Here is a 25,904-nt window from a genome sequence, read left to right as displayed (position 1 = left end):
ATTCTGCTGTGAACCTCCGCACCTCCCAGGAGCCAGGAGCCGGGAGCCAGGAGCCAGCGAGCTCTTCATGTCCACCACTCTCTTTGGAGATTCTTCTCCCCGAAGAGAAAACATTCTGTGACTCAGCCCATCCCTAAAGTTAGCCTTTGTTTAATCAAGATAGCTGGTTTGCAACACATTAAACATTAAACAGTATTTGATGCCTAGTTAATAATTTGCATCCTCTTCATTGGTTCCTGAATCCTTGGAGATTGGCATTTCCCCCCCTCAAGGCAAAGACAACAAAAGCAGTTGTATTGAGAATCAAACTCAGGTCTTCAGCCTCCAGGGATGTGTGCCAAAATGTTTCCTCTGCACCTTCTACTGTTAATGGTTCTGGTGGGAAAGACGTCCATCGGGGTAAGTGTCCTTTTCAAATCCCACTAGCTGAGCGACCCTGCGGTTACTGGGAGGACCGGGCCAGCAGGGCTGGGAGTGACCAGAGATGTTAGTTGAGAAAGGCCGATGTTGCCAGTTGACTATGTCCGGATCCAAGAGTTCACAGAGGAGGTGGCATTGGCCACTTTGGAGCAGCCACGTCCATGGCGACCAGCAACTGAGCTGAGCAGAGCCTCCGAGAATGTGTGCTGACAACAGATACAGGGGCAAGAAAATCGGTGAAGGCACAGGTTGTGATCTGGCGTGGACCTTAGAGACCCCTGGAGAGGCCCTTGACCGCTACACACTCTCTCCTGATAAAAATAGACCGGCATGCCGGCAGGCACTAGGGGTTTCAGTCCTTGGGGCTGACACTAGGGTAAGGACTCCTGTGCTCTGGCCCTAGATCTTGGCAATGGGTTTACTTAGATGGAGTGCATTTGGAGAGAAGCTTTGGGTTAGGACTGGCTGTCTTTTTTCCCATGACCACAGTGGGTGGGGCAGAGAGGTGAGCAGGGGATGGAGGGAGGTTGTGGTGAGCGGGCAAGGGCAGTGCCATCAGAGGGGCTTCAGATGGGGGACTCAGAACCTTTGGCAGGGGACAGGGGCCGGTTCTTGAGTTGTCGCTCCTGCTGTGTACTGTTGCGGTCCCAGACGGTCAGCTGGATCTCCGCGGCCATGGGAAAGAAAGCCTCCCGCAGGACAGGGCCTCCTGGGAGCTCCCTACCGGATGTGGGCAGGAGCGCAAGTGTGGGTTTCGGAGCCAGGGTTCACATCCCAGCTTTGCCACACTCCAGCTGCGGAATGTTGAGCTGCTAATATAACCCCTCCGAGCCCCAGCAGTCTCTTCGGGTTGTGCGTGTGTCTTTCCATAAATGTGAGCTTTTTTCCCCTTGCAATTTCCAGAGTGAACACAACTTCTCTATAAAAATCGGAGCGTGCGCCCCCTTGTCGGGGAGGGGAGCTGGAGAGAGACAGGGGTGGGACGGCGGGGACAGGGACAGTCTTGACCCCTTTATCAAGAGCCTCTGCACTTCACTTCCTAACTCAGTCCATAGAGCAGTTTCTGAAGGAAGCCGACCGACAGGTTTTCTGATGAGCGTATTTTGAGAACAGCAGCTTCTGCCCCCTTTTGGGTGACCTGGGCTCCCACACCTATCTTAGCCCCAGATTCATCTGCCAAGCGGCCCACCTTGAGGAAGGGGTTTCTTTGCGAATTATGCCGTGTGTGTGTGTGTGTGTGTGTGTGTGGTGGCTGCAATGACAGGCCGCTCTCTGGCCCCCTCCCCTGTGCTATTGGACTGCGTGTTGGACGTCTGGAGCCGAGACACAGCAGCAGTGCCCCAGGTCTAAGGGGAGGCGGTAGAAATTCTGAGAGGCCACGAAAAGCCCAGAGAATGTGCCAATCGGAAGCAATTACAGCCCAGAGTTTACAGGCAAAGAGAAGGGTTGACACAGTCTGTTTGAAGTTCACAAAAGGATAACGGTCCCCCCAAAAATTCCCTCTTCTGCAAGCCCCAGTGAATTTTTAGGGTTAGCAATGAAATTATAAGTCAATAATAGATAAAAGAGCAACTAGGAGAGAGAGAGCCTTCAGGCAGTGAGCTTAGTCAGTTCCAAAGAGAGGACTCGGGGCTTTGGAATGGTTTTCACCCCAGATGTGTGTAGACAGGTGGCCGGGAGGGTGGCCCGCGTTCCATGGGCTGGCACGTGGGCAGCCAGTGCACGGTGGCCACGTGGTCCAGATGCTTTGGAGAGTCTGGGGCGTTGTCAGCAGGGAGAGAAGCCACACAACAGATGGGCCAGGAGGCCTCCCGGTCCCACGCAGCTAGAGAGAATCACCGACTTGCCACCAGTTAAGGAGGTGCCGGGCCCCGAGCTTCCTATGGTTTGGTTCATCTGGGAGAAAGATCCCAGGAAGGCCGAGGCAGAAAACTGTGCCCCCAGACATGTGACTGGGCAGCGTCAGGGCCGAGCCTTGGACGACAGGCTGGTGTCTGGCTAGAGCAGGACCCCCGTGGGAGGGCTGTGGCTGAGGATGCCGTCTCTTCTGTCCACCTTGCTTTGGGGGCGTGGGCCTTCCTGCAGGGACAGGAGCCCCTCAGATCAGGGGTCTGCCTGCTGGATGGTGCATAACGAACTCCACGTGTGCCATCCTGAAAACCAGGACAGCGCCAGGATCTGCGATGGCTCCGTGCTCGCCATCCGTGGGAAAGACACCCGGGGCCTCGCCCATGCATCTGGATCCTGCAGCACACAGTATGAGCCCTCCTCTGGGACCGTCTTTAACCCAGACCTTTATTCTGCTCAGTGCTGGTCAAAGAGACAGAGGCCCATGACCCCCAGGGCGGCTTTCAAGGTGCCTCCTGTTCTGGTCTCGGTGGGGTTTTCCAGACCTATCAGTTGGGAGCACCTGTCCCCAGCACAGCCTGGCATCCTTATCTCTGCCTTCCAGATTAGAAGCAAGCCCAGAGATGTTTGACTTTCCAGCCAGGATAGGACCCTGGCCTGCCCGGCCCCTCGTCCATCACGGGGGAAACATGGACTGCCTTAGACATCTTGCTTGCTCAGGTTTTTACGCTGAGTGCAGCCAGTCTCCGCTGCCATGGAATCTGACCTCTTCTAGGGTCAGAAGCCAGAGGACTCCACTTGTCAGATCCGCCCTGCTTCTCTCCACCTATTCCCAGACAGGAGGGACGACATTGGCTTCTCCTCTCCTCGACAAAATGGGCTTACAATTAAAATGCCCATTTGCTGGCATGTCTAAGCTTTCTTAAACCCAGAGTGGCAAAAATGGTTGCATAGACCAGGGGCTGCAAATGGCAGCTCAGAGAATATCCTGCTCATAGCCAAGCTTTATTTGGCAGGTGGAAGGTCGGCCTGGAGAGCATTTTTGCTTTAATTAGCCTGGCAACAATTGAAATCCAGCACTTTCCGTGTAAAGACCTGCTCTCCGGCTTTTATTGAAAACCAGACATTCCGGCAGCACTGGGCTCATGGTCTTGCAGGACCACTGTCACCACTCCCCACGGGCCTCTCCCCCTGACCGAGTGCATTGTCTGCCTGGGTCCACCTGGGAGAGAGAGAAGGAGAGGGAGGGAGCACTGGTCTAGTCGCTTCCCAGAAACACCATGGACGGGGCAGGACGGAAGGGTGCGAGATCAGGCTCCACTTCTGACGAATCAGGCACCCCAATCTACTGGGCCCCAGCCTTTCATTGAGAGATGAGAGCCACCCTCGAAGCCTTGATGACCCACAATGTCCCTTGCAGGGACAGCAGAGGAGCTGTCCCTCTTGCTGGAACTCACACAGTCTTATGGAAAAGGGAGGGATTGATTTTCACTGTGATTTCTCATAGATTTAAAAAAAAAAAAAAAAAAACACCACTGATCCTACACAGGAGTCCTCCTCATTAGCTTTGTCAGTGCGCGCTGGTATTTAGGGAAATCAGGTCGCAGGATGTCTCGTGTGTGCATAGGCTCAGATGTATTTATATTTTAAATTCATTAGGGTTTCCTAAATGCAAAAGCAATTCTGCTGTCACAGAGAAACAGCATGGCAGAATATTCGGCAGCCGGGATTTTAAATAAAACATGCTTTTTCTTCATAATTAATATAACAAGGTTTCCTGGCTTAAGACTTGGCAAAGATCCCGGGAAAGATGGAGGTGGGGGAGGGGAGGAGATGGCCTGATGTGCCTGTGACCTGACACACGAGTTCTGAGTTCCGGAAGAGTCTGCGCTGGGCTGAGTGAGCTCTCCTGGGGCAGCCCTACTCCCAGGGTGCACTTGGAGATTTGCAACAAACAGACAAAAAAAAAAAAAAACCACTCCAAACTCCCTGATAACAGTAGCTAATAATAGTAACAACACCACCCCTAGCAGTAGAGGGGTGTTAAGGCTTGACCCTACGCATGGAAGGTGTGCTTTCTGTTTGCTATCTTGATTAAGCTTCCCAGAAACTCTGATGTTGGGACCAGGCTCATTCTTGCTTTACAGATAAGAGACTGGAGAAGTTAAATGACCTGCCCAGGAGGGGAGCCCTGGGAAGTTAAGAGCTTGGACTCACATCCACCTGCCCTATGCCAGCTTTGTGTATGCACCATGGCATAGACCAGCGTGCCAAGCACTGCCCCGGGGACAACCGGACCGTTCAGTGCAGGGTTAGCGGGGCCTCGGCCTCAGACACCAGCTTCCAGCAGAAGGTGAGGTCAAGGTCACTCCCACCTGAAGGCCCCCCCCCCCCCATCAGGTCTTGGCAGGTAGCTAATGATCCAGTTCAGGGTTCTAAAATGTAAGCCGTGAATGAATCCATCTTCAAAAACTCTGCCAATGCCTAAAATGGTTTTATTCTTTCTTTTATTTGAAAAGCAGAGTTACAGAGAGGGGGAGAGCGAGAGCGAGAGCGAGAGCGAGAGAGAGAGAGAGAGAGATCCTCTGTTTGCTGGTTCACTCTCCAAATGGTTGCCACAGCCAGAGCTGGGCCAGATGGAAGCTGGGAGCCAGGAGCTCCATCAGGGTCTCCCACGCGGGTCCAGGGGCCCAAGGACTTGGGCCAGCCTCTGCTGCACGCCCAGGCACATTAGCAGGGAGCTGACCAGGTAGTGGCAGAATCGTCAGGGAGGAAGAGGGGGCTGGGATTACAGTCCCACCCTCTTACCTGCCCCGGGAGATTCCTCTGCTGTCGGTTCACTTGCAGCTGAGCCTCTGGTCCCAAAGGACACATCTCAGCCCCCACCCCCACCCCTACCCCCACCCCTGCCTCCCAGTCCTCTGAAAACATTCTCCATGAGCTAATTCCTGGAACACATGAACTCGAACTTTCAACCTTGGCCTTTTATGCTTTGTTTTCCAGAAGGTTTAGAATTCTGACAGGCAGAGTTAGAATGAGCTGAACGACCAGTGCATGAGAGAGAGGACACAATGCAGGAGACCTCGACCTCCCCCCACCCCCAGCCAGGCCTGGAGACACAGGACCCTGGTCTGCTGCTCCCCGCCCTGGTCACTAGCCTCTCTGATCCCAGGAACACTGGGAGAAGGAGCTGCGGCCAGCTCTGAGGGCAGCCAGCTCAGTTGGCCCCGCCCTGTTTCAGCCCTGCTGGAACTAGGGGCCGAGGTGGGGGCAGGAGTGGGCGGCGGCCTGCGGGCCTTTTGATCTGGATTGAGCTGTTTGCCACAGTGGACAGGCCGAGGCTCGACCGGACTTTCGTGCTTTCCTCTGCTGTCACCGGGGCCAAGTGGCCCTCTCTTGGCCTCACAGGCCTGGGCCAGTCTGGACAGGCCTTCCAGAAGGCTCTGCAGGCACAGGGCCCCCGATTTCTTAATGAAGCTGAACACTCTGCCTCTTTTAGGGCTAGGGAACTCTTCTATTTCTTTCTCCATTTTAAAAAAATTTTTCATTTACTTGGAAGGCCGAGCGGCAGAAAGGAGAGACAGAGAAGGGGAGATCTTTCATGTGCTGGTTCACTGCCCACATGGCTGCAATGACCAGGGCCGAATCAGGCCAAAGCCAGGAGGCAGACACTCCCACATGGATGGCAGGGGCCCCAACACTTGGGCCATCCTCTGCTGCTTTCCCAGGCACATTAGCAAGGAGCTGGACTGTAACCAGGGCAACCAGGACTGGAATCAGTGCTCCAACATGGTGCCAGCCATGGAGGTGGCAGTTGAACCACTATGCCACAATGCTGGCCCTCTTCTCCATTTTTTTGTTACCATGTAGGCCATAGCCCCTCATCCTCACTGCAACAGCGATTAACAGCCAGGACTCAGATGTGAGAGTGGCTATTATAGCCTGCCTCCAGCAGTTACTGCCGAGTTACTCTGGGCAACTTAAGCTCTGCATGCCTCAGTTTTCTCATCTCTAAAATGGGCACAGTCTTGGCACCTAAAGGATCAGATGTTTGTGTGCAGTGAACAAGATGAAACGCATGTAACCCAGCAGCACAGTCCCTCCCTGGTGGTCAGCTCCTCCTGGGTGCTGGGCTGAGACCACGGCCCCTGCCTCCTCCTTGGCATCTCTCTCCTCTTTGGATCTGCAACTCCCAGGAGTCAAAGATCTGTCACTTCCCTGTCTCCCTGGAACAAGCCGAGGACGAAAGGGCGCACACACTGCACTCTGCGCCCGCTGTGTCCGCCAGCACCCGGGTCAGTGCCAGTGGTCCAGATGAGTGACAGAGAACGCGATCTTGGCGTCTTCCATGTGGTCCGCGGATACCCAGCCTGGGGTTCGGCCTGCAGCTCGCACCGCGCACACGGCCTCCCTGCGGCCAGCTGCAGAGAGGCACAAGGCCAGGGCCTGGCTTGGGTCCCTGCGCCCACGCCGCACACCTCGCCACAGCCCCTTCCCGCTCCCCAGAGCCAGCGGAGCCTGAGGGGGCCCGGCCAGCCCGGAAGTTCCGGTGGCTTTTTGTTCCGTCTTCGCCCGGCGCCAGCTCCTCCGAAGGGCACGTCTGCCATCTGCTGGCCGGGAGCAGCACGGCACCTGGCTGTCCATCCCCCAGGCTCCTGCTGGAGCCAGGATTTGGGGCTCCCACCCAGCGCAGGTCCTGGAGAGGCCGGCCCCGCGGGGATCTGAACAAGAATGTCCCCCAAGTCCTCGCTGTCCTGCCGCCCTCTTCTCGGGGCTGGCAGTGGTCCGACGTGGCCCAGCCCACCCAGCTCAAATACCAGAATTCGTGCAGACACTCCAAGGCTGAGTGGAGACCCAGAGGGAGGGACAGGCCCTGCCCCACTGAGAAATCCAAGGAGTGAAGGCAGGGCCCAGCCCCAGGCCCAGCCCCAGCCCCAGGCCCAGGGTTGGGGTGAGAGGGGTCACCTGTGTCCTGTGACCTTCTCACGCCCACCCTGTAGGCCAGATGTGTGGACTTCAGACACACCAGGCCCGGAAACACACACACACACACCCCTAAGGCCTGCCCTGTCCCTCCTCTGCTGGGACCCCCACTGTCCACTCCCGTCATCCCCCTCCCCCACCCTCAATGGAACAGTCCCCACGGAAGCAGGGCTTGGTGCAGAGCACAGTCCCGGGCAACCGCCAGGCTCTCGCTTTTTTTTTTTTTTTTTTTTTTTTTTTCAGCCTTTCCCATTTGCATTTGGTAATTTTTCAAGCTCAGAGACAAGTGGGAATGACGTCTTTACAGGGACGTCTTTGACCCAGGCCACAGTGGTGAACCTTGGCACGTCTGCACCCTCCCACTCTCCCCTGTGCCTGTTGAGCTGTGTCTGTTGGCTGAATCAGTCTGTCTGTCTGTCTGTCTATCTATCTATCTATCTTTTTTTTTTTTTTTTTTTTTTGACAGGCAGAGTGGACAGTGAGAGAGAGAGACAGAGAGAAAGGTCTTCCTTTTTTGCCATTGGTTCACCCTCCAATGGCCGCCATGGCCGGCACGCTGCGGCCAGTGTATCACGCTGATCCGATGGCAGGAGCCAGGTGCCTCTCCTGGTCTCCCATGGGGTGCAGGGCCCAAGCACCTGGGCCATCCTCCACTGCACTCCCTGGCCACAGCAGAGGGCTGGCCTGGAAGAGGGGCAACCGGGACAGAATCCGGCGCCCCGACCGGGACTAGAACCCGGTGTGCCGGCGCCGCTAGGCGGAGGATTAGCCTAGTGAGCCGCGGCGCCGGCCCTATCTATCTATCTATCTGAAAGGCAGAGTTACAGAGACGCAGAGGCAGAGAGAGAGAGAGAGGGAGAGAGAGAGGTCTTCCATCTGCTGGTTCACTCCCCAGATGGCCGCAATGGCCAGAGCTGTGCTGATCCAAAGCCAGGAGCCAGGAGCTTCCTCCGGGTCTCCCACGTGGGTGCAGGGGCCCAAGGACTTGGGCCATAGCAGAGAGCTGGATGGGAAGAGGAGCAGCCGGGACTAGAACCGGCGCCCATATGGGATGCCGGCACGGCAGGCAGCGGCTTCACCTGCTACGCCACGGCGCCGGCCCCTGTCACGTCTCTTACTGAAGAGCAGTCCCCCCTGTTTGTCACTCTCTGGCCATGACCCTTTCAGGGATCTGGGCGGGTTGTGTTCTAGAATGCCCCACCACTCCCAGCTCACAGTGTGAGCAGATTCTGGAGCCGTCTCTCCGAGAACAGTCGACGTGTGCTTAGCGTGTCACGCTAGCGTGCCTTCTTTCTCTGTCTCTCGTTCCTAATTTGTCATCCACCTGCTTTCCAACATCGTCTAAGGAAACCTCCAGGAAAGCGAAAAATTCCAGCCCCTGCTGCCGATGGGGAGAAAGCCGCAGACCCGGTACGGTGGGTGCGGGGAAGGCTGCGGGCGTGAGCCCCAGTTTTCCAGCGGCCGAGAGCGAAAGGGAAACCCACGGAGGAAGACAGCTTGCGTTTTCTGTATCACAGGACAGCGGGCGTCGTTTGGGCAGTGCCAGACGGTCGATTCTTGGAGCTAGCCTTTCTCCGTCCCAGTTATTCTACCATCCGCGGTACCTGAATGCGTGGGCATGACTGTGTTCTAATAAAGCTTTATTTATAAGAACACAAGATCTGGGCTGGGCCCATGGGCCTTTGTTTGCTGGTGCCTGATTTAAGTGGCAGGGGTTGGGGGGAGCCTAGGCCGGTCATTAGATGTGGAACAATTTCCTTTTCGCTGTATTCTATACAATTTCACTGTATTCTAAGAGGAACTATTCAGGTCATTGTTTATTCTGCAAAAGCTTTGAGAGGCATGCCAGGTGTCGGGTCACACCCTAATGACAAAGTCACAAGGTCCCAGAGGGAACAGCGGGGGACTAAGGGGGCTGCAGCTGGGTAGGGAGCGAGGAGGGGGTCAGAAAAGGAGGCTAATAGGAGCCCCCCCCCCCAGGGCTGGTACAAGAGTGAAGTGCAGCAGTGCACTATGGGGCAGAGAGGACACCATAACGATGGCAGTGCCTGGGCAGCCACGCTCCAGCAGGGGCCAGGCCAGGGGAGGGTGACACAAGTCCCTGCAAAGCCACAATGCACACGAGGGGAGGCATCTTGAAACAGACCCTGGCTTCCAGCCCCTGCCCCCGCTGCAGCCCTTTGGAGGCAGTGGTGCAGCCCCTCTGGCTGTCGGGAGCTCAGGGAGGTGCCCTGCTGGCTCAGCCTTGCCCCGGCTACCCCTCACTCTGCGCTGTGCACTTTTGTTTTGCAGTTCTCCCTGACGTCTCTGTTGGAAGACCTGGACCCGGGTAAGCGTGCTCATCCCCCTGCCCAACAACCGCAGGCTGGCTCTGGGATGGAAGCCAGGGGGCCCAAGCACGGAAGTCTTGCAGGGAGCTCAGGCTCAGCTGGTTCAGGGTGCCCCAGGTGATTTCGAGAATTTGCCCAGAAGCGTTGTGTGTGTACACAGTGCTTTACACACTTTGCCACTACCCAGGGACATCCCTGAGGCCAAGTCTCAGGACCCCAAGAGGAGAACTGCTTTGCTTTCACAGAGAAGGAAATGCAGGCCCAGAGATGGAAAGTAACTTGCTCCTGATCACACAGCCCATCGGTGCCCGCATCAGATGGAACACAGAGACCACGGGAGGGTGTACCTGAGCAATGGTTCACTCCAGGCAGGCAGGCCCTGGGCCACCTGCACCTCCACGTAGCTGCTCTGCTGGCTTCGCCCGTTTCCCCGGGCTCAGCATGTCCACCGCCGAGTGCCCCACTCTGTCACGTGGCCTCCCTGTCTTTCGCCTCCCCCCTGCCCCTTCCTGCTTGCTCTGCATGGCACCCCCAGTCCTGGCTGCACGCACAGGGCTGCTTCTTCCTCTCCTGCGCCCACTGGTGGTTCCTGACTCTGGCTGGCGGCCGGCCTCCCTCACGCGTAGGCACCTGCACTGGTCACATGCAGAGGAGCAGGGCAGGGCCCCCGGGACATGGAGCCTGCAGTCGCCTCTAACCTGAGGTCGTGGGCTGATCTGGAGCACAGGGAGCGGTTGCTGGGAGGACTCCCTTTGGCAATCATCTGTCTTCTTTGGTGCAAAGCCCTGGGTGGACCGATGTGACCCAAAAGAGGAATGAGCCTGGCCTCTGGGGTCTGGAGTGACTCTGGGTTTCCCCAAAACAAAACAGAGGAACGGACAACATGCGGTGCAGGCCCTCCAAGGGCGGATCCCCTGGCTGATGGCCACACAGCAGCCGCCTGGGCCGTCTGGTCCAGGGAGCAAAGCTGAGGGCCTAGAAGAGCTGCCCCTGGCCCAGCCGTGAGCACAGATGGCTCAGGCGCCACGCAGGGGGCTCCGTGGGCCTGGGTGTCAGGCAAGGCGGAGCAGCAGGAGCCATGGGTGAAATGGGGTAGAGACAGGAGCACAGGATGCTGAGGGGCTCCCCGTCTTCAAGTATCTGAAAAGCACCCCCTCCCCTAGTCTATGAAGTGACTTTGTAGAAATTGAGAGGTGCATTTACCTTAAGACACTTGACTGTCCTTTGCTGGAAGTTTGCACAAGACATCTACAGTAAGTTTATGACACCCTGGCATTGTGCAGTGAACAGCCTGAACAACTGTAAGCTTTGGGGCTACTGAACAGAGGCCCCAGAAAGTAGGGGAGGGTGAGAGGGGTGGGTTCATTCTGCTTCCTTAAGGTTTATACCTGTAATTCTGTAGCCTGTTGGCTACAGGGTCAGAGGTGATGTGCACACAGAAGGAGCCCCCAAAACATCGCAGTTGTCCAAAACCTGAACAGGCTGTTGAGCTCTTGGGAGAGAATGAAATCCTCATCGCTGGAGGCATTTAATTACTGGTTGGAAAAAATGACATAGGAGGGGAGCATCTTGAGAAACTGGGCTCAACAAGAACTCTGCTTCTGACAGTGTGGGGGAGTAACAGAGGGACCTGGGGCAGATGGCCCCTGGGCCCTGGACCATCGGCCTCTGTCTGTAGAGCGGGGTGGGAGTCTGTAGAGCAGGGTAGGATGGAGTGCCTGGTCCCTTCCGCCAAGGGTAGGTTTAGTTTTGAGACCATCCCTGTAGGTGTTGATCCAACCTCTCGGGACCACTGTGCTGTGATGAGATTGGTCACATCCACATTGGCTTGGGGAAGGAGAAACCACGCTCATGCCCACGGGGCAAGGTGTTGCCTGGGTTGGTCTTGCTGGCGAGAGTGCCTGGCAAGGGTCTCGCTGCTGCAGAAGGTGCCCAGCGCCCAGAGGAGGTGGCCATCAGTCAGGGAGGCTCTGCCCATCTCCCGAAGCAGGTGACATGGCAGCCCTAGGCCTGCAGAAGTAGGTCTTCAAAGCATCTTGGCTGTGCCCAGCAGCGCAGGCCAGGCCCATCCATCAGCTGTCCTGCTGCCTGCCAGCGAGGCTCTCTGCTGGGCTCGTGCCATCAGCCAGATTGGAGGCATCAAATGCGGGGTGACAGCGCTGGGGCTCCGGGGAGGCCCGTGCAGGGGCCGTCTGTGCCGCGGTGATGGAAGACGCCAACAGGGACGACATTCCTGAGATTTTTATTCCGTTCCACACATCTGGCAAGCTCTTTAACCGGAGCAGCTGCAAAGCCCCCCCGTTGCAGGAACTCTGAGCTTTTTTGGAGAGACCTTGAACGTGGACCGTGGTAATCCTGGTCCAGGGACCTGGGGCCTGTTCGAGAAGACTTCCCAGTGCGTGTGACTTCCTGCAAGCCAAAACCCTTGGAGTCTCTGGAAACACAAGCTCACAGGAGGGTCCAAGCTCTTAAAAAGGCAAAGAAGAAAGGAGTCAGGGAGGCTGGGTTAGGAGGATCTTTGTTTTTTTTTTAAGTACAGAATAGGAGTTATAATACCTATTCCGTAGGATTGTGGTTAAATAGGATTGTTTGCAACCACATTTACTGAGTAGCATGTCCTATTCAAAGAAAAGCCCCGGGGATGGGCATTTGTCACGGAGGTAAAGTTGCAGCTTGGGACACCGCATCCACATCAGAGGGCCGGCCTGGGTGTAAGTCCCAGCTCCACTCCTGATTCCAGCCTCCTGTTGATGCGCACCCTAGGAGGCAGAGGACAATGGCTCAAGTGCTTGAGTCCCTGCTGCCTCCTGGGAGGCCTGGCTTGAGTTCCTGGCTCCTGTCTTCAGCTTGGCCCATCCCTGGGCATTGTGGGTATTTAGGGAGTGAATCTACGGATAGAAAATCTCTGTGTCTATCTCTCTGCCTTTCAAACAATTGTTTTCTTTAAAAAAGGAAGAAAATCAGTACTGACTGTAAAATAGCCTATTACTTGGAATGTTTGGGTTAATTCAGAATACTCTCACCATCATTCCTGGTAATTTCTAGAAACAATGTGATCAACAGATGCTTCCAACAGCCAATCTTTTCTTCTCCAGAGCTCTCCCCTTTTCTATGGTCCAGAGAAAGTCCCAGGTAACCTGGATTTAAATCCAAAGCATCTATTCACAGTCCACCTGGTGGTAGCCAATTGCAAACCCTTCTGTCCAGGAAAGTATCCGGACAAGTTTCCAGATTTCTACAGAGCTCAGCAGGCATTTTCCTCTAAGTACCCGTGACCCAAATCTCGTACAGTTTCTTCCCTAAATTCCACATTTGCTCTGCTTCAAGCAGGTGCCAACTTTGCCTGCAGACTGTATGCTGCCAATCAGAAGGCAGGGAGGTTTGGGCACAGAGGGGAGCACTGTCTATCAGACATACACAAGGAGGCTTCAAAAGGGCCATGGAAAATCCCCATCATCTTATTTATTTATTGGTGAGGCAGAGAGACAGGTGGGGAGAGAGTGAGAATACATTCATGCATTCCCATTCGCTGGTTTGCTCCCCAAATTCCTGCGGTGGCCCCAGGCCAGAAGCTGACGCTGGAAGCCAGGAACTCAATCCAGGTCTTTCACGTGGCGGCAGGAACCCAACCGCTTGAGCCATCCTGCCACCCCCCAGGATCAACATTAAGAGAAAGCTGGAGTCAGGAGCCAGAGCCTGGACACAGATCCAGGCACTGTGGGATGCAGGCATTCTAACCATGACGCCACACACCTGCCTCCACATTATCTTTGAATTCTATTTTCCATGAATTTGTACATAGAAACAGCCCTCGCTCTTAAGAAACCAGCTGTCTCGTTGGAAGCAACAAAACAAAGAACCCAAGCTACATACTCATCCTAAGACAAGTGCCACCAAGGCCCAGCTACCAAACCTCAACTCTGCAGCTAACAGGGCTGCTGAGGGATGCCCTTGCTTCTACAATTCCTATCTTACCAGCAACCTAGCATTAGGGGAGCCCTGTGTGTCTGTTACTATTGCATAATACACTGCCCTAACACGATGGCCTGATCATGAACCATGTCTTAGATCTTAATTCTTTGGGTTGGCAATTTAGACTGTGCTCAGCTGGGCAGTTCTTCTGGTCTAGGCTCTGTTGAACTTGGCTGGGCCTCCTCATGTGTATGCAGTCAGCTGGGACATTGCCTGGGGTCTCATTTTGCTGCTCTTGGCTGGGCTTTCTCCCATGTTTGAGGTCCTCAGTTGGGACCACTGAGCCTGCTGCTGCCTTAAGCTCTTGCAGAACAGGACACACTGTTAAAATGGCAGTCACAAGGGTCCGAGAGAGAGAAAAAAAAAAAGCACAAGACTTAAAAAAAATGTATTTGTTTGATCTCATTTCATTTGAAAGGCAGAGAGGCACAGAGAGAAAGATCTTCCATCTGCTCATTCAATTCCTAAACACCTGGAACAGCCAGAGTTGGGCCAGACCAAACTGAGGAGTCTGGAACACAATCCAGGTCTCCCTGTGAGTGGCTGGGAACTTGAGCCATCACCTGCTGCCTCCCAGAGCACACCTGAGCAGGAAGCCAGATGGGAAGCATGGGAGCCAGCAATCCAACGAGGAACTACGACATGGGGCACAGGCAGCCCAGAGGCGTCTTAAACATGGTACGAAATGTCTGCCCCTACAAGACTTCTTAAAGCCCAGGCTTGAAACTGGCACTCTGTCCTTCCACTACACATGCGACTGACCAAAGAAAGCCCCAAAGTCAACACAGACCCAAGGAATGGGGATCTGCAATTTGTCTTGCAAAGGATGTGAGTAGAGTGGAGGGAGGAGAATTGGGGGTCATTCATGTCATCAAACCAGAATCCCAACATAGACTATGAGGCTGCTTCCTCCTTGCCTCTTCACTACCCATGCATCTCCTTCCTTGGCTGGGATTCCCCCCAAGGCTGGAGGTTCCTTTGAGGACAAGACCATCTCCTATACCTACTTGGATCCTTCCCTGGGGTTCACAATGCCTTCTGGCTCCTGGCCTAATCCTTGGTATTATATATATTGGTATTATATAAATTATAGGTACATAATGCAAGTCTATTACATAGAGAATAGTGTTAAATGCCAACATAATGGAAAAAACAAATAAGCTTAGGTTTGGAGAAATTATAGGAGTAACCTGTGGAGCACTTATCTATAAACACCTATTGCAAAAACAAAAATAAATTCACTGCTGAAACAAATCAGGATGCCATCATTTCATTACCAAACCCCATTGTCTCTCCCAAATGTCAATTTGAAATCTTTCATGTCAAACTCAGAAAAATATTTTCCCCCACTTTCTCACTCTCTGCTTTATCATGCTAGAGATGGAAAGAAACTTTATTTGCTCAGGAAGACAATGGCCTTATCTTCAACCCAGATCCTCGTCCCTGGAAAGGTGGCCTCCTCTGGGAGCATTTTCATAGCAGGAAAAAGCAGTGCAGGGGAAATAATGAGCAAGCAAAGGGAGTCTTGACTTGACACTGTGATAAATGAGGTGAAACTTTGCCAAGGAGCCAGAGTTGGTACATTCAAAAAGAAATAAAAAGATAGTTCCATTTTAATGGGAAATATAAAACAGTCATTGTGAAGAGTCGATTTTTCAAAAGCCAAAGAGATAAAGACTATAACAGAATGACTGGGAGACAAGGGAGATAATGTGGTTGATAATCAGTGTGGGTAAGTGGCCTCCTCCCAGCACCAGCGGCCCTGCAGGAGAGCCGTCCGCGTCAACCTTCCCCACGTGTGCCTGTCTCATCATCATATGCGCCTCTGGACAGCTTCCTCCCAGCTCCAACTTGCTGACTTGCCAAACTCCCGCCAGCCACGGAGAGCAAAATCAACCCAACTTTCTTCAAATCCCAAACTTCTCTCCGAGTCTCATAGAGCTTCCAGCGTCTCTAGCATCTCCCAGGCCCTGATGACAAAGAACTCAAATCCAGCCTTACACACCTGCTTTTCCCAATGACTGGCATGGGGGAAGCTTACTGCCATGGGCATAACTCCACACAGCCTTCTCTTTCCACTGACAAAGGCCACCAACCTTCTCAAGATTGTCCTGCTAAGATTCCTCATTAGCAGGATGGATAGCAGGAAGAGTGGACGCTCTTTCCCAAGAGTTAACGTGGGTGTTCCCAAGGCAATGCAATACTCCCACTGGAGCACTTGAGCACTGTAGTTGAGCAAGTGCGATGTAGTGATTGTACCCAGACAAGCTACCTTGGTGTATATCCTGCTATTAGCTGTGTGGTTTTGGACAAGTTACTTCATCTCTTTGAGTCTCAGGTTTTCTCTTAAAGTTGAATGAATATACAAGGGTCTTCAAAAAGTTCATGGAAATGCACATTATCCTTGAATTCCATTTTCCACACACACATTTTAAAGTACATCATAGGCCGGCACTGCGGCTCACTAGGCTAATCCTCCACCTAGTGGCGCCGGCACACCGGGTTCTAGTCCCGGTAGGGGTGCCGGATTCTGTCCCGGTTGCCCCTCTTCCAGGCCAGCTCTCTGCTGTGGCCCGGGAGTGCAGTGGAGGATGGCCCAAGTGCTTGGGCCCTGCACCCCATGGGAGACCAGGAGAAGCACCTGGCTCCTGCCTTCGGATCAGTGTGGTGCGCCAGCCGCAGCGCGCCAGCTGTGGCGGCCATTTGAGGGTGAACCAACGGCAAAAAGGAAGACCTTTCTCTCTGTCTCTCTCTCTCACTATCCACTCTGCCTGTCAAAAAATAAAAAAATTAAAAAAAAATAAAGTACATCATAGACCTCCTAGGTTTTTTCTGAGGCTGAAATGAGATGGTGTGAGTAACTGTTTAGTACTGGCCTGGCAAAGGCTTAATCAGCATTATCTCACAACGATGCTGTAGATGGGGCTTGGGCGTAGTTTGATCATGACCCAAAGGAAAGTGACAAATCTCTTTGACCTCATTAAGCTAAGGTGACACAGTCCTGTAGAACAATGGTCATTGTAAGACCCTAGTAGATCCCACAGAGGGCCCTGGGTCCCCATTCTTGTCCTGCTGTTTAAAGATGTGAAAACCAGGGCCAGTGCCATGGCTCACTTGGTTAGTCCTCCACCTGCAGCGCATGCTGGCATCCCATATGGGCACCGGGCTCTAGTCCTGGTTGCTCCTCTTCCAGTCTAGCTCTCTGCTGTGGCCCGGAAATGCAGTGGAGGATGGACCAAGTTCTTGGGCCCCTGCACCTGCATGGGAGACCAGGAGGAAGCTCCTGGCTTCGAAAGTGGCCATTTGGGGAGTGAACCAATGGAAGGAAGACCTTTCTCTCTGTCTCTCTCTCTCACTGTCTATATCTCTACCTGTCAAATAAAAATTTAAAAATAAATAAAGATGTGAAAACTAAGGCACCAGTTGGCCTGGCTGAGGTCACAGTTAGTGAAAAGCCAGGACTTGACTTCTCTTTATCCCTAATCAGGTGCTGTTGGTCCTGCCAATGCCAACACTGCCCAGTTGGCATCTCCCAACTGAAAAGTCCTGATGCCTGAACGCTCCTCCCCTTTGCCATCAGTGCAAAGAGCAGCTGGATACATGATTCCTTCCTTAGAACCTTGAGCCCTTTGGGGAAGGGAGTGCAACTAAATAGATTACTGGCTTCACTGGGTCCGATGAGGAGTGCTTCTCTCATCCTGTTCACATCCTGCAGATTGGACTCCCGACAACTATGATTACAGCTACGAGCACTACAACCAGGGAGAGAACACCGGTGCTACACCTGCCTACCCTGAGAATCCTGACTGGTACTATGCAGAGGATGGTAGGTACCACACCTGATGCAAATCCCCCTGGGAGGAGGGCATTGTGCCTGGAGGGAGTTTGCTGTGCTGTTATGCAAGACCAATACCGTAAAGCAGGTCTCGGAGAATTTATTTAGGCTGGCTTTTTTCCCCCATTAGAATGATACACAGTGAGGATTGGAGAGGCTCATAGAGACCATTTCCTCTTACCCTAAAATGACCGAGAAAGTAAATGAGACCAAGAGAGGAGCTGACCTGGCCCAGGTCATGCGTCAAGTTAGTGCCTCATTATCCAGATCTCTGAGAATAGCAGTCATGTTTAAAGTCATTGCTTTCGTCTCCAGGTAAGTCCTAATTACTCAGAAGAGTTCTAGTTAGCAGGGAGCATCGCCTGTAGCAACACAGATTTGACTTTGGGATTTTTTTCCCTCGTGTCTTTGCTGTGTTTTTGTGTCTGTTTTCGCTCTGTAGAAGCCTCCCACCCTTGTGAGGGTGTGTGTGCAGGTGTGTGTGTGGGAGGGGGGTGTATACTCACACATGTCTGCTCCCACCACAGTTGTTTTTGTTTTTTTGCCACTTCTTAACCTGAACAATGGGACAGAAAGGAAAACAAGAAGCTGGGTCCAAGAAAAGCCATGTGACGAAACCAGGACAAGGCACGGAAAGCACTTAGCAGCTGGAATAAAAGCGATGGAACAGTACGAAGTGGCCTGGAAGGCAGGGCCAAGATACAGGGCACCAGGGGAACATCAGAAGGGACCATCAAAACAAGAGCCAGGCCCAGGGATCCTAGTTCCTGAACCAAAGAACAATGTGTGTGAACAGAAGGATAAAGAATTCCCCAAGGGAAGATCCATTCAGACAACCATGAAAAGCCAAAGGCACAGATGAAATATGACAAAATCTAACTGAACAAGTAGTTGAAGAAAGATGAAGGCCACTGGGTCATTCCCTCCTCGCCGTCAATTCTTCTGTCACCCTCTTGCCTTTGCTCTTCTCGCCTGATGTTCAGACAGCTTGTGTTTCATTAGGGGTGGGTTTTCTTTCCCCACGCCTGACCTCCACCCCTGGGCACTGGAAGTAGGGGAGGTCTTCAGGCTTGTGAATGCCGTCAGCATCAGAGGCAGACCCCGTGGCACTCCCAGCGAGACGGGGAGGAGAAAGACACTCATGAGGGAAAGGGGAGCCTCTCAATGAGAAAGGCCCCATCCAAAGCAGACCGAGGGGAGACAGTCGCAATTCCTTCTCACCTCCCCTCTTACTAACCTGAATCCCTCCCTCTGGCCACATGGCTGCACTTTTCCTTGTTCTCGAAGGAAAATCTGTGTTTCCCCCTCTCCCCTGGCTCCATAATCACTCTCGTTTGGGGAAGAGACTGCAATGAGATGAGCAAACAGGAGCTTCTCACCAGATGCCTCTTATCACCCTTGACTTCTGCCCATTTGTCTTAGATCCATGCCAATCCAACCCCTGTGACCACGGAGGGACCTGTGTTGTCAGCCAGGACACCTTCAAGTGCAAGTGCCCAGCCCCTTTCTCTGGGAACCGGTGTCAAAAGGGTGAGTGCATCTTTACTGGATTTATTCTCCCTTCTGGGCTAGAAAAAAGCAGTTTCTCCTCCAACTCTAGGGAGGAAGGAAGGGCGAGTGGCCCCATGGAAAGGGTTCCAACTGCCACACTGTGTCATGTGTAATGGATCCTGGTGCAGGGTCATAGGCAGCTGCTAACTGAATCTTCATCCACACACTGTGAGATGGGACAAATACGTCCACGCTACAGAAGACAAGATGGAGGCCAAGGGCAGGTAAGAACTGGAATCTAAAACAGGAGGCATGTTCCAAACTTGGGGTTTATTTTTCAGGGCCTTTCCACTGACTACAACAGAGAAATGTTGTCCTCAGGTGGGAGAGCAGGAAGGATCTCAGGACACACAGGGCACAGCCCTGTTAGAGAAAGGCAGCCCAGAGAGCGCAGGAGACTTGCTTGTGGGCACAAAGCTACTTGGGGATTGAGCAGAAATGAGAGCCCTGCTGCGTGACTCAGAGCCCCATGCTTGTTCATCTTGCCATTCTCACTGTGTCTGCCTTTAGTGAGCTCTGTGGGCTTCATGAAAGGCCATTGGATAAGGCATAAGAAATAGAACACCCATGCATTATTTGTACCCTGTAGCGGACCTGGATTCTGTCCACTCTGACAGCCATCAGCTGGGTTGGGAGAGGCAGAGAGGGTTTGATGGACAGGGCTATATTGTTGATCTCATTCCTCTGTGTCCTGTTCCCTTGATTCTCCAATTTCAACCCAGTGATTCCTTCAATCAATGTTTCATGATGGCTGGGAACAGTGGGTATAAATGGAGTACCTGGATTCATCCTTCAGCTTCTCAAAAGAATGACAAAACTATGAATGGAATGTGAAATCAGCTATTTAAAACAGAGAGAATAAAATTGTGACTCTGTTTGCTGAAGATATGAAAATTATCAATGCTTTTTACTAGGATAGGAAAATAAAAACTATGAGCACTGGAGCATAAGAAGCAATCATTCGTGATCCAATGATAAGAGAAACCATGACCTGGTTGGTTAGTACTTCAGCACCATGGACAAGGCCACATGCACCCTGTGGGCCACCCCCACCTGAAACCTTGTAGCATACAGCTACTCCTCCAGGTACAATGGGCCCCAAATAATATCCTGTATTCCGCCTCTACTTCTCTGTGGATCCCCTACAGTGCAAAACAAGTGCGTGAACAATCCCTGTGGCCGGGGCGAGTGTCTCATTACCCAGAGTCCTCCCTACTTCCGCTGTACCTGTAAATACCCTCACACCGGTCCAGACTGCTCCAGAGGTAAGTGGGGAGGCTGCTTTGATGGCAGGTCTTCTCTGCCCTAGCTTGTGCCCAGAGTCCCCACCTCCCACTCAGTGGAAGTCAGATGCATCTGATGTTTTCTTGGGATTCAGTGTGGCCCTTTTAATTGTGATTTTTAAAGATTTGTCATTCCTGGAGAGTCCAGTGGGAACCGACTGACCTGTGTCCCTTACCACTCAGAAAGAATAGTCTTAAAGCTGACTTCCTCTGGGAAGTAGGCCCTGATCTATTTCCGAGATGAGCCATGTAAAGGAGTCAGTGCGGTGAGTCAGATCTGCATTCTGTCTCAGGCACTCCCAGAATTACTGCATGGGAAAGTTTTACAAATGAAAAAACCAAAATTCCGAGAGGTTAGCTAACTTTCTCATGGTCACACAGGTATCAAGGGCCAGAGCCAAGTTTGGGGACTTGGCGCCCGTGTCCTGGCTCAGTCCATGCCTCTGGTCATTGTTTGCTCAGTGACCTGTGCACTGATGTGTTCTTCGCACAGCTTCCTCTCATCTTGCCGCATCAATGTTTGCTTATTTCTTAAGGTCCATGTGTACAGTTCCTAGAGTGTCTGGGGCTCTGTCATACCCCTCTTGTGCCACCAGTATCTACTTGTCATCTCAGACATGGGCTGCAACTCCCTCTGAAGTGCCTTCCTGGCCCCACTTCCTGTGTTCACAGTGGTTCCTGCGTGCAGGCCAAACCCCTGCCAGAATGGCGGCACCTGCTTCCGGCACAAGCGGAGGTCCAGGTTCCGCTGTGCCTGCGCTGACCAGTACAGGGGCAGATTCTGCGAAATCGGTATGGGTCTCTGCCTCCACTTCAAACAAAACTCAGGACTGCAACCAGGTCTCTGAATTCCTTTTCCGTTTGGGTGTTGTAGCGAGACTGTGGCTCAGGTTGGGTTTCTCAAACTCTGCCTTTGCTTCTGCCTCCCAGCTTATTGGGCACAAGCTGTGTCTCGCTCCATGAAAAGAAAGCAGTAACCTGGGATGTAGTAGAGGCAAATCAGACACACCTAAGCATACCTGGGCCTCTCCCCACCTTCCACCAGTTCTTCTATGAGCCAAAATGGAGGAGCTGAGCTCCCACCCTCACAACCATTGTATTTCACATTAAGCTAGGTCGGATGTGGAAAATTCTGGAATTTCATGGTGAAATCTTAGGCCCAATCTTATCACCTTTGTTACACTCCTGAAGTCCTCACGTCCATTGCTCTCTGTTCTCATGTCCCTGCTTATTTGTCTCTGAGGCCCTGATGACTGTTACACTGGCGATGGGTACTCATACAGAGGACAAGTGAGCAGGACGGTCAACCAGCACCCATGCCTTTACTGGAACTCGCACCTGCTCTTGCAGGAGAATTACAACATGTTTATGGAGGATGCTGAGGCCCACGGGATTGGAGAGCACAACTTCTGCAGGTAAAAATTACTTTCTTCCCTGTGTTCAGCCTTGGTGGCTTGCTTATTTTATTTATTTATTTATTTATTTATTTATTTATTTTGGACAGGCAGATTTAGACAATGAGAGAGAGACAGAGAGAAAGGTCTTCCTTCCATTGGTTCACCCCCCAAATGGCCACTGCGGCCGGTGTGCTGTGCTGATCCGAAGCCAGGAGCCAGGTGCTTCCTCCTGGTCTCCCATGCAGGTGCAAGGTCCAAGCACTTGGGCCATCCTCCACTGCCTTCCCGGGCCACAGCAGAGAGCTGGACTAGAAGAGGAACAACCGGGACAGAATCCGGCGCCCTTACCTGGACTAGAACGTGGGGTGCCAGCACCGCAGGCGGAGGATTAGCCTAGTGAGCCGTGGCACCAGCCAAGTGGCTTGCTTATAAAGCAGATCATTGAAACTCATCAACCTTCTTTCTAGGAAAAGTTTCCTGTCCAGAACAGGCAAGGTCATGCTGCTGCAACAAAATATCCCCAGCTCGCAAGGGCTCAAATACCTTACTTGTTACCAACACTACATGTGGGTTGGGAATGGTGATGTGGGGATTTCAGCTCTACAAAGTGGCTCAATTATGCAGGAAGGGCAAGAAGAGGTGGAAAGTAGAGGATGCATTGTTTTACTGCCTTCATCTAAAAGTGACACATCATCTCATTGGTCTGAAATAGTCAAATGGCCCACCCAACTGCAAGAGAGAAACCAATGAGATGCCTGGAGCCTGACAAGCTCCACCACAAGGGTGTTCGAGTTGTCCCCAGAAAGGGCAGTGCCACCCTCCTCCCCAGCGATGACCCTGGTGAACTTCTCCCCCTTCTGCATCTAGACCACTCTGCTGGCTGCCTCCCACTGCGCTTTGTTTCTAGCCAAGGCCAATTCCTTAGAAGATTCGTATGTAAGGGGCACGGGTCTTTGGCCTGGCTTTTAGCTAGCTCCGTAAACAGGAGAATTTTCCTTGCACAAAACACGAATTACCTTGCACTTGCATTCACCAGAAGCTGGTCCCTGCATGGAGCTAGCAGCAGGTGTCCACCCCACCCTGACCCCCAGCTGCCTGTCCATTCCTACAAATAGAATTCTGAGGTTCAGGCAGAGGGAGCTTACCCCCACAATGCTTCTGTGGCCATTTTACTTCTCTGTCGGAGAAAAGTCTCCAGCAGGGATCTCACTTATTTTCTTAAACACAATTTGATACGCCCCGTGGATCTGCCACAGGGTTTGTGAAACGCTCCCTGGTCCTTGGGATTCTCTGCTGGAAGTCAAGGTTTTGCCAAAAAAAACTATAACCATCCTTATTTGCCCAGATTTGCTGGCCTACTGGTAGATTCAAATGGAACACGATCCCACATTCAGATGAGCAGAACAAGGCACCATTCAAGCTCCATGTGCAAGAGCATGAAGCCTCTTAGCCAACAGTCCTCTAAAGAGCTCCAGGGGTTCCCCAAGCCTTGACCCTGAGTTACTTGGGTTTTTTGTGTATGTGTATGTGTGTGCTTTTTAAGAAACCCAGATGGAGACAAAAAGCCCTGGTGCTTTGTGAAAGTGAACAGTGAGAAGGTGAAGTGGGAGTACTGTGCTGTCTCGGCCTGCTCCACCCCAGGTAAGCCCAGGGCTGTCGGAGGGCCGAGCTGTCCAGGGGCACAGGGTGGTTGCAAGTTCTCAGAGAGAGGTTCCTGGCATCCCATTCCCCCACCCCATTCCCTCTCCACAGCTGCTTTATCTGTTCTGTCTGAGTGGCACCCTACCTGCCTGGTCCTTGGCGCCCCTCAGGATGCCAAGCAGGTGTAAGGATCTTTGTCATCGCTGGCCAGGTGGCTCCACTGCACACACCCAGCCAGTGTGCCCAGCAGATACTTGTTCATCGCCCGGCGCTGGGGGCGCTATGGTCATCAAACATTGATTGGTCCCCCTGGGCTCTCGGGATTCCCCCCAGGTCTGAATTCCAGCCTCACGGTCTCCCTGCCAGTCGTCGCTGCCCATTTCCGCGCTCACACCTGGGGTGATGATGTGCACTCCCACCCCAACAGAGAGACGCTCCACACTCTCTCACGCTGCCCCAACCAGTTTCACTTCTGTGCCTTTGCTCTTCTGGCTGTCTCCGTCTATAATGCTCCATCCCATACCCGTCCTTGCCCATTTCCAGCCACTCTTTGATAATCGACCCAAGTTCCCCTTCTCCAAAAGGTCCTCCTCTTCTCCCAAGTAGAGAGCGCGTTCTCTCCCTCCTTGCCGACCCCAAGGACAGAAGGAGGCTCCATCCATGCAACACTTTTGCCGTCTTCTTTGTAACCCAGTTATCTGTGCTGTGTCCCAGCTCCCCTATTCGGCTTCATTGGAGTGTCCTTCCCTCCACACTGGAAAAGCTTCCAACTATACATGTGCCTTGATGAACAGCTAAGTGATGGATTTGTCTATTTTTTAAGATTTTATTTATTTATTCATTTGAAAGGTAGAGTTACAGACAGAGAGGGAGAGACAGAGAGAGATATCTTCCATCCACTGGTTCACTCCTCAAATGGTTACAATGGCTGAAACTGGGCTGATCTGAAACCAGGAGCCAGGAGCTTCTTCTGGGTCTCCCACATGGGTGCAGGCGCCCAAGGACTTGGGCCATCTTCTACTGCTTTCCCAGGCCATAGCAGAGAGCTGGATTGGAAAGAGGAGTGGCTGGGAGTAGAACCAGTGCCAGTATGGGATGCCGGCACTGCAGGTGGAGGCTTGGCCCACTGTGCCACAGCGCCAGCCCCTGGATTTGTTTATTCACACACACACAGAACATGTGTGTAGCACACTGGGAAATCCAGAGGAGAATGTGTGCTTCACCGTGAATCCTATGGACTCGCTTTCTGGTAAGCACTGTGATTAGAAGGAAAGCTTCTTAGTTCTGGACCCTTAACTTCTGGACTGAGAATCACTCCTCTGCCCAGCTCTGAGGAGCTAGGGGGACTCTGAGCAGTGTGATTGATCTTTCTTGCATCCCACAGACACGGACAACCTGGAGGGAAGCCCTGCGGAGCCCCTGGTCAAGATCCCAGGGTTTGACACGTGCGGGAAGACCGAGGTGGCAGAGCGGAAGCTCAAGAGAATCTACGGAGGCTTCAAGAGCACGGCGGGCAAGCACCCGTGGCAGGCGTCCCTGCAGACCTCCATGCCCCTGACCGTGTCCATGCCCCAAGGCCACTTCTGCGGGGGGACGCTCATCCACCCCTGCTGGGTGCTCACCGCCGCCCACTGCACTGAGTAGGTGCCTGCCGGGGGCGAGGGGCAGGGCGACGCCACTGTAAGGGGTGCTCTCTCCTTTCCATTGAGCAGCATCTTGGCAGCTTGGGCAAGTCTGGGGGTCTAATCTAGCTCCAAGGGCAAAGGAGCTGCAAATTGGTCAAAAGCCACCACGTCACTGTATGTGTTCCACAGCACTTAATCCACCAAACTGCCTCCTGGAAGACAAGCGGAGGGAGGCCAGGGCTGGGCTTGTGTTTTATGAATTAACTGCAGGATCTCCAGTGCCAACAGCCAGCCTTTGGGCAGGGCAGCTGTTGAGTAAATATCTGTGCAGGGAGAGACGTTATCCCTTCCTTTTCATAAACAAGGACTTCGAGTCCTGGGAAGGCTTAGCGTCTAGTTCAGAGGCACGTGGAAAGTAAGGGGGTGAATGGGATGTGAACCCATGGCCCTTATTTTTCCCTTGCAGCATAAAAATCAAACATCTCAAAGTGGTGCTAGGAGACCAGGACTTGAAGAAGACTGAGTTCCACGAGCAGACCTTTGGGGTGGAGAAGATAGTGAAGTACAGCCACTATAATGAAAGAGATGAGATTCCCCACAATGACATCGGTGAGTCTACTCCACCGTGGACCTCCAGTGGGTCTTGTGCCAGTAGATTTCCCCACTGATGGACAGCTGAGGTTTGGTTCTAGAAGGTGCTCTTGACCACTTTGGTCCCTTATAGATGCTGTAATAATTTATTCCAGAGCTTTTTTTTTTTTTTTAAATAATTTTAGAGAGCAAGAGTTCCTATCAGTTGGTTTACTCCCCCAAAAGCCTATAATGGCCTGGATGGGGCCTGGCTGAAGCTGGTAACTCAGTCCAAGTCCCAAGGACTTGAGCTGTCACTGCTGCCTCCCAGGGTCTGCACTAGCTGGAAGCTGGAGTCGGGAACCAGAGCTGCGTATCAGACTCAGGCTCTCCAGTATGGGCCATTGATGTAGCACTGGGCGTCTTACCTGCTAGGCCAAACACTTGCC

General features: G+C 52.9%; 1 protein-coding gene across 1 annotated transcript in view; it reads left to right on the top strand.

The window, feature by feature from the left end:
* Positions 1–228: 228 nt before the first annotated feature.
* HABP2 (hyaluronan binding protein 2) overlaps positions 229–25,904 on the top strand; it is a 31,842-nt gene continuing 6,166 nt past the window's right edge. Inside the window, exons 1-10 of the mRNA XM_008270527.5 lie at positions 229–399; positions 9,544–9,580; positions 17,269–17,379; positions 18,811–18,918; positions 20,088–20,204; positions 20,895–21,014; positions 21,466–21,637; positions 23,163–23,260; positions 24,645–24,900; positions 25,352–25,494. Coding sequence (XP_008268749.3) covers positions 331–399; positions 9,544–9,580; positions 17,269–17,379; positions 18,811–18,918; positions 20,088–20,204; positions 20,895–21,014; positions 21,466–21,637; positions 23,163–23,260; positions 24,645–24,900; positions 25,352–25,494 — 1,231 coding nt within the window. The 5' untranslated portion in view covers positions 229–330. The remainder of the gene's footprint in view (positions 400–9,543; positions 9,581–17,268; positions 17,380–18,810; positions 18,919–20,087; positions 20,205–20,894; positions 21,015–21,465; positions 21,638–23,162; positions 23,261–24,644; positions 24,901–25,351; positions 25,495–25,904) is intronic.

The sequence above is a fragment of the Oryctolagus cuniculus genome, chromosome 15, assembly GCF_051225735.1.
Source record: "Oryctolagus cuniculus isolate XC-2025 breed Fujian yellow rabbit chromosome 15, ASM5122573v1, whole genome shotgun sequence".
Lineage (NCBI taxonomy): Eukaryota > Metazoa > Chordata > Mammalia > Lagomorpha > Leporidae > Oryctolagus > Oryctolagus cuniculus.
The sequence above is the reverse complement of the archived record's forward strand: the minus strand, read 5'-3'. Positions and strand labels throughout refer to the sequence as shown.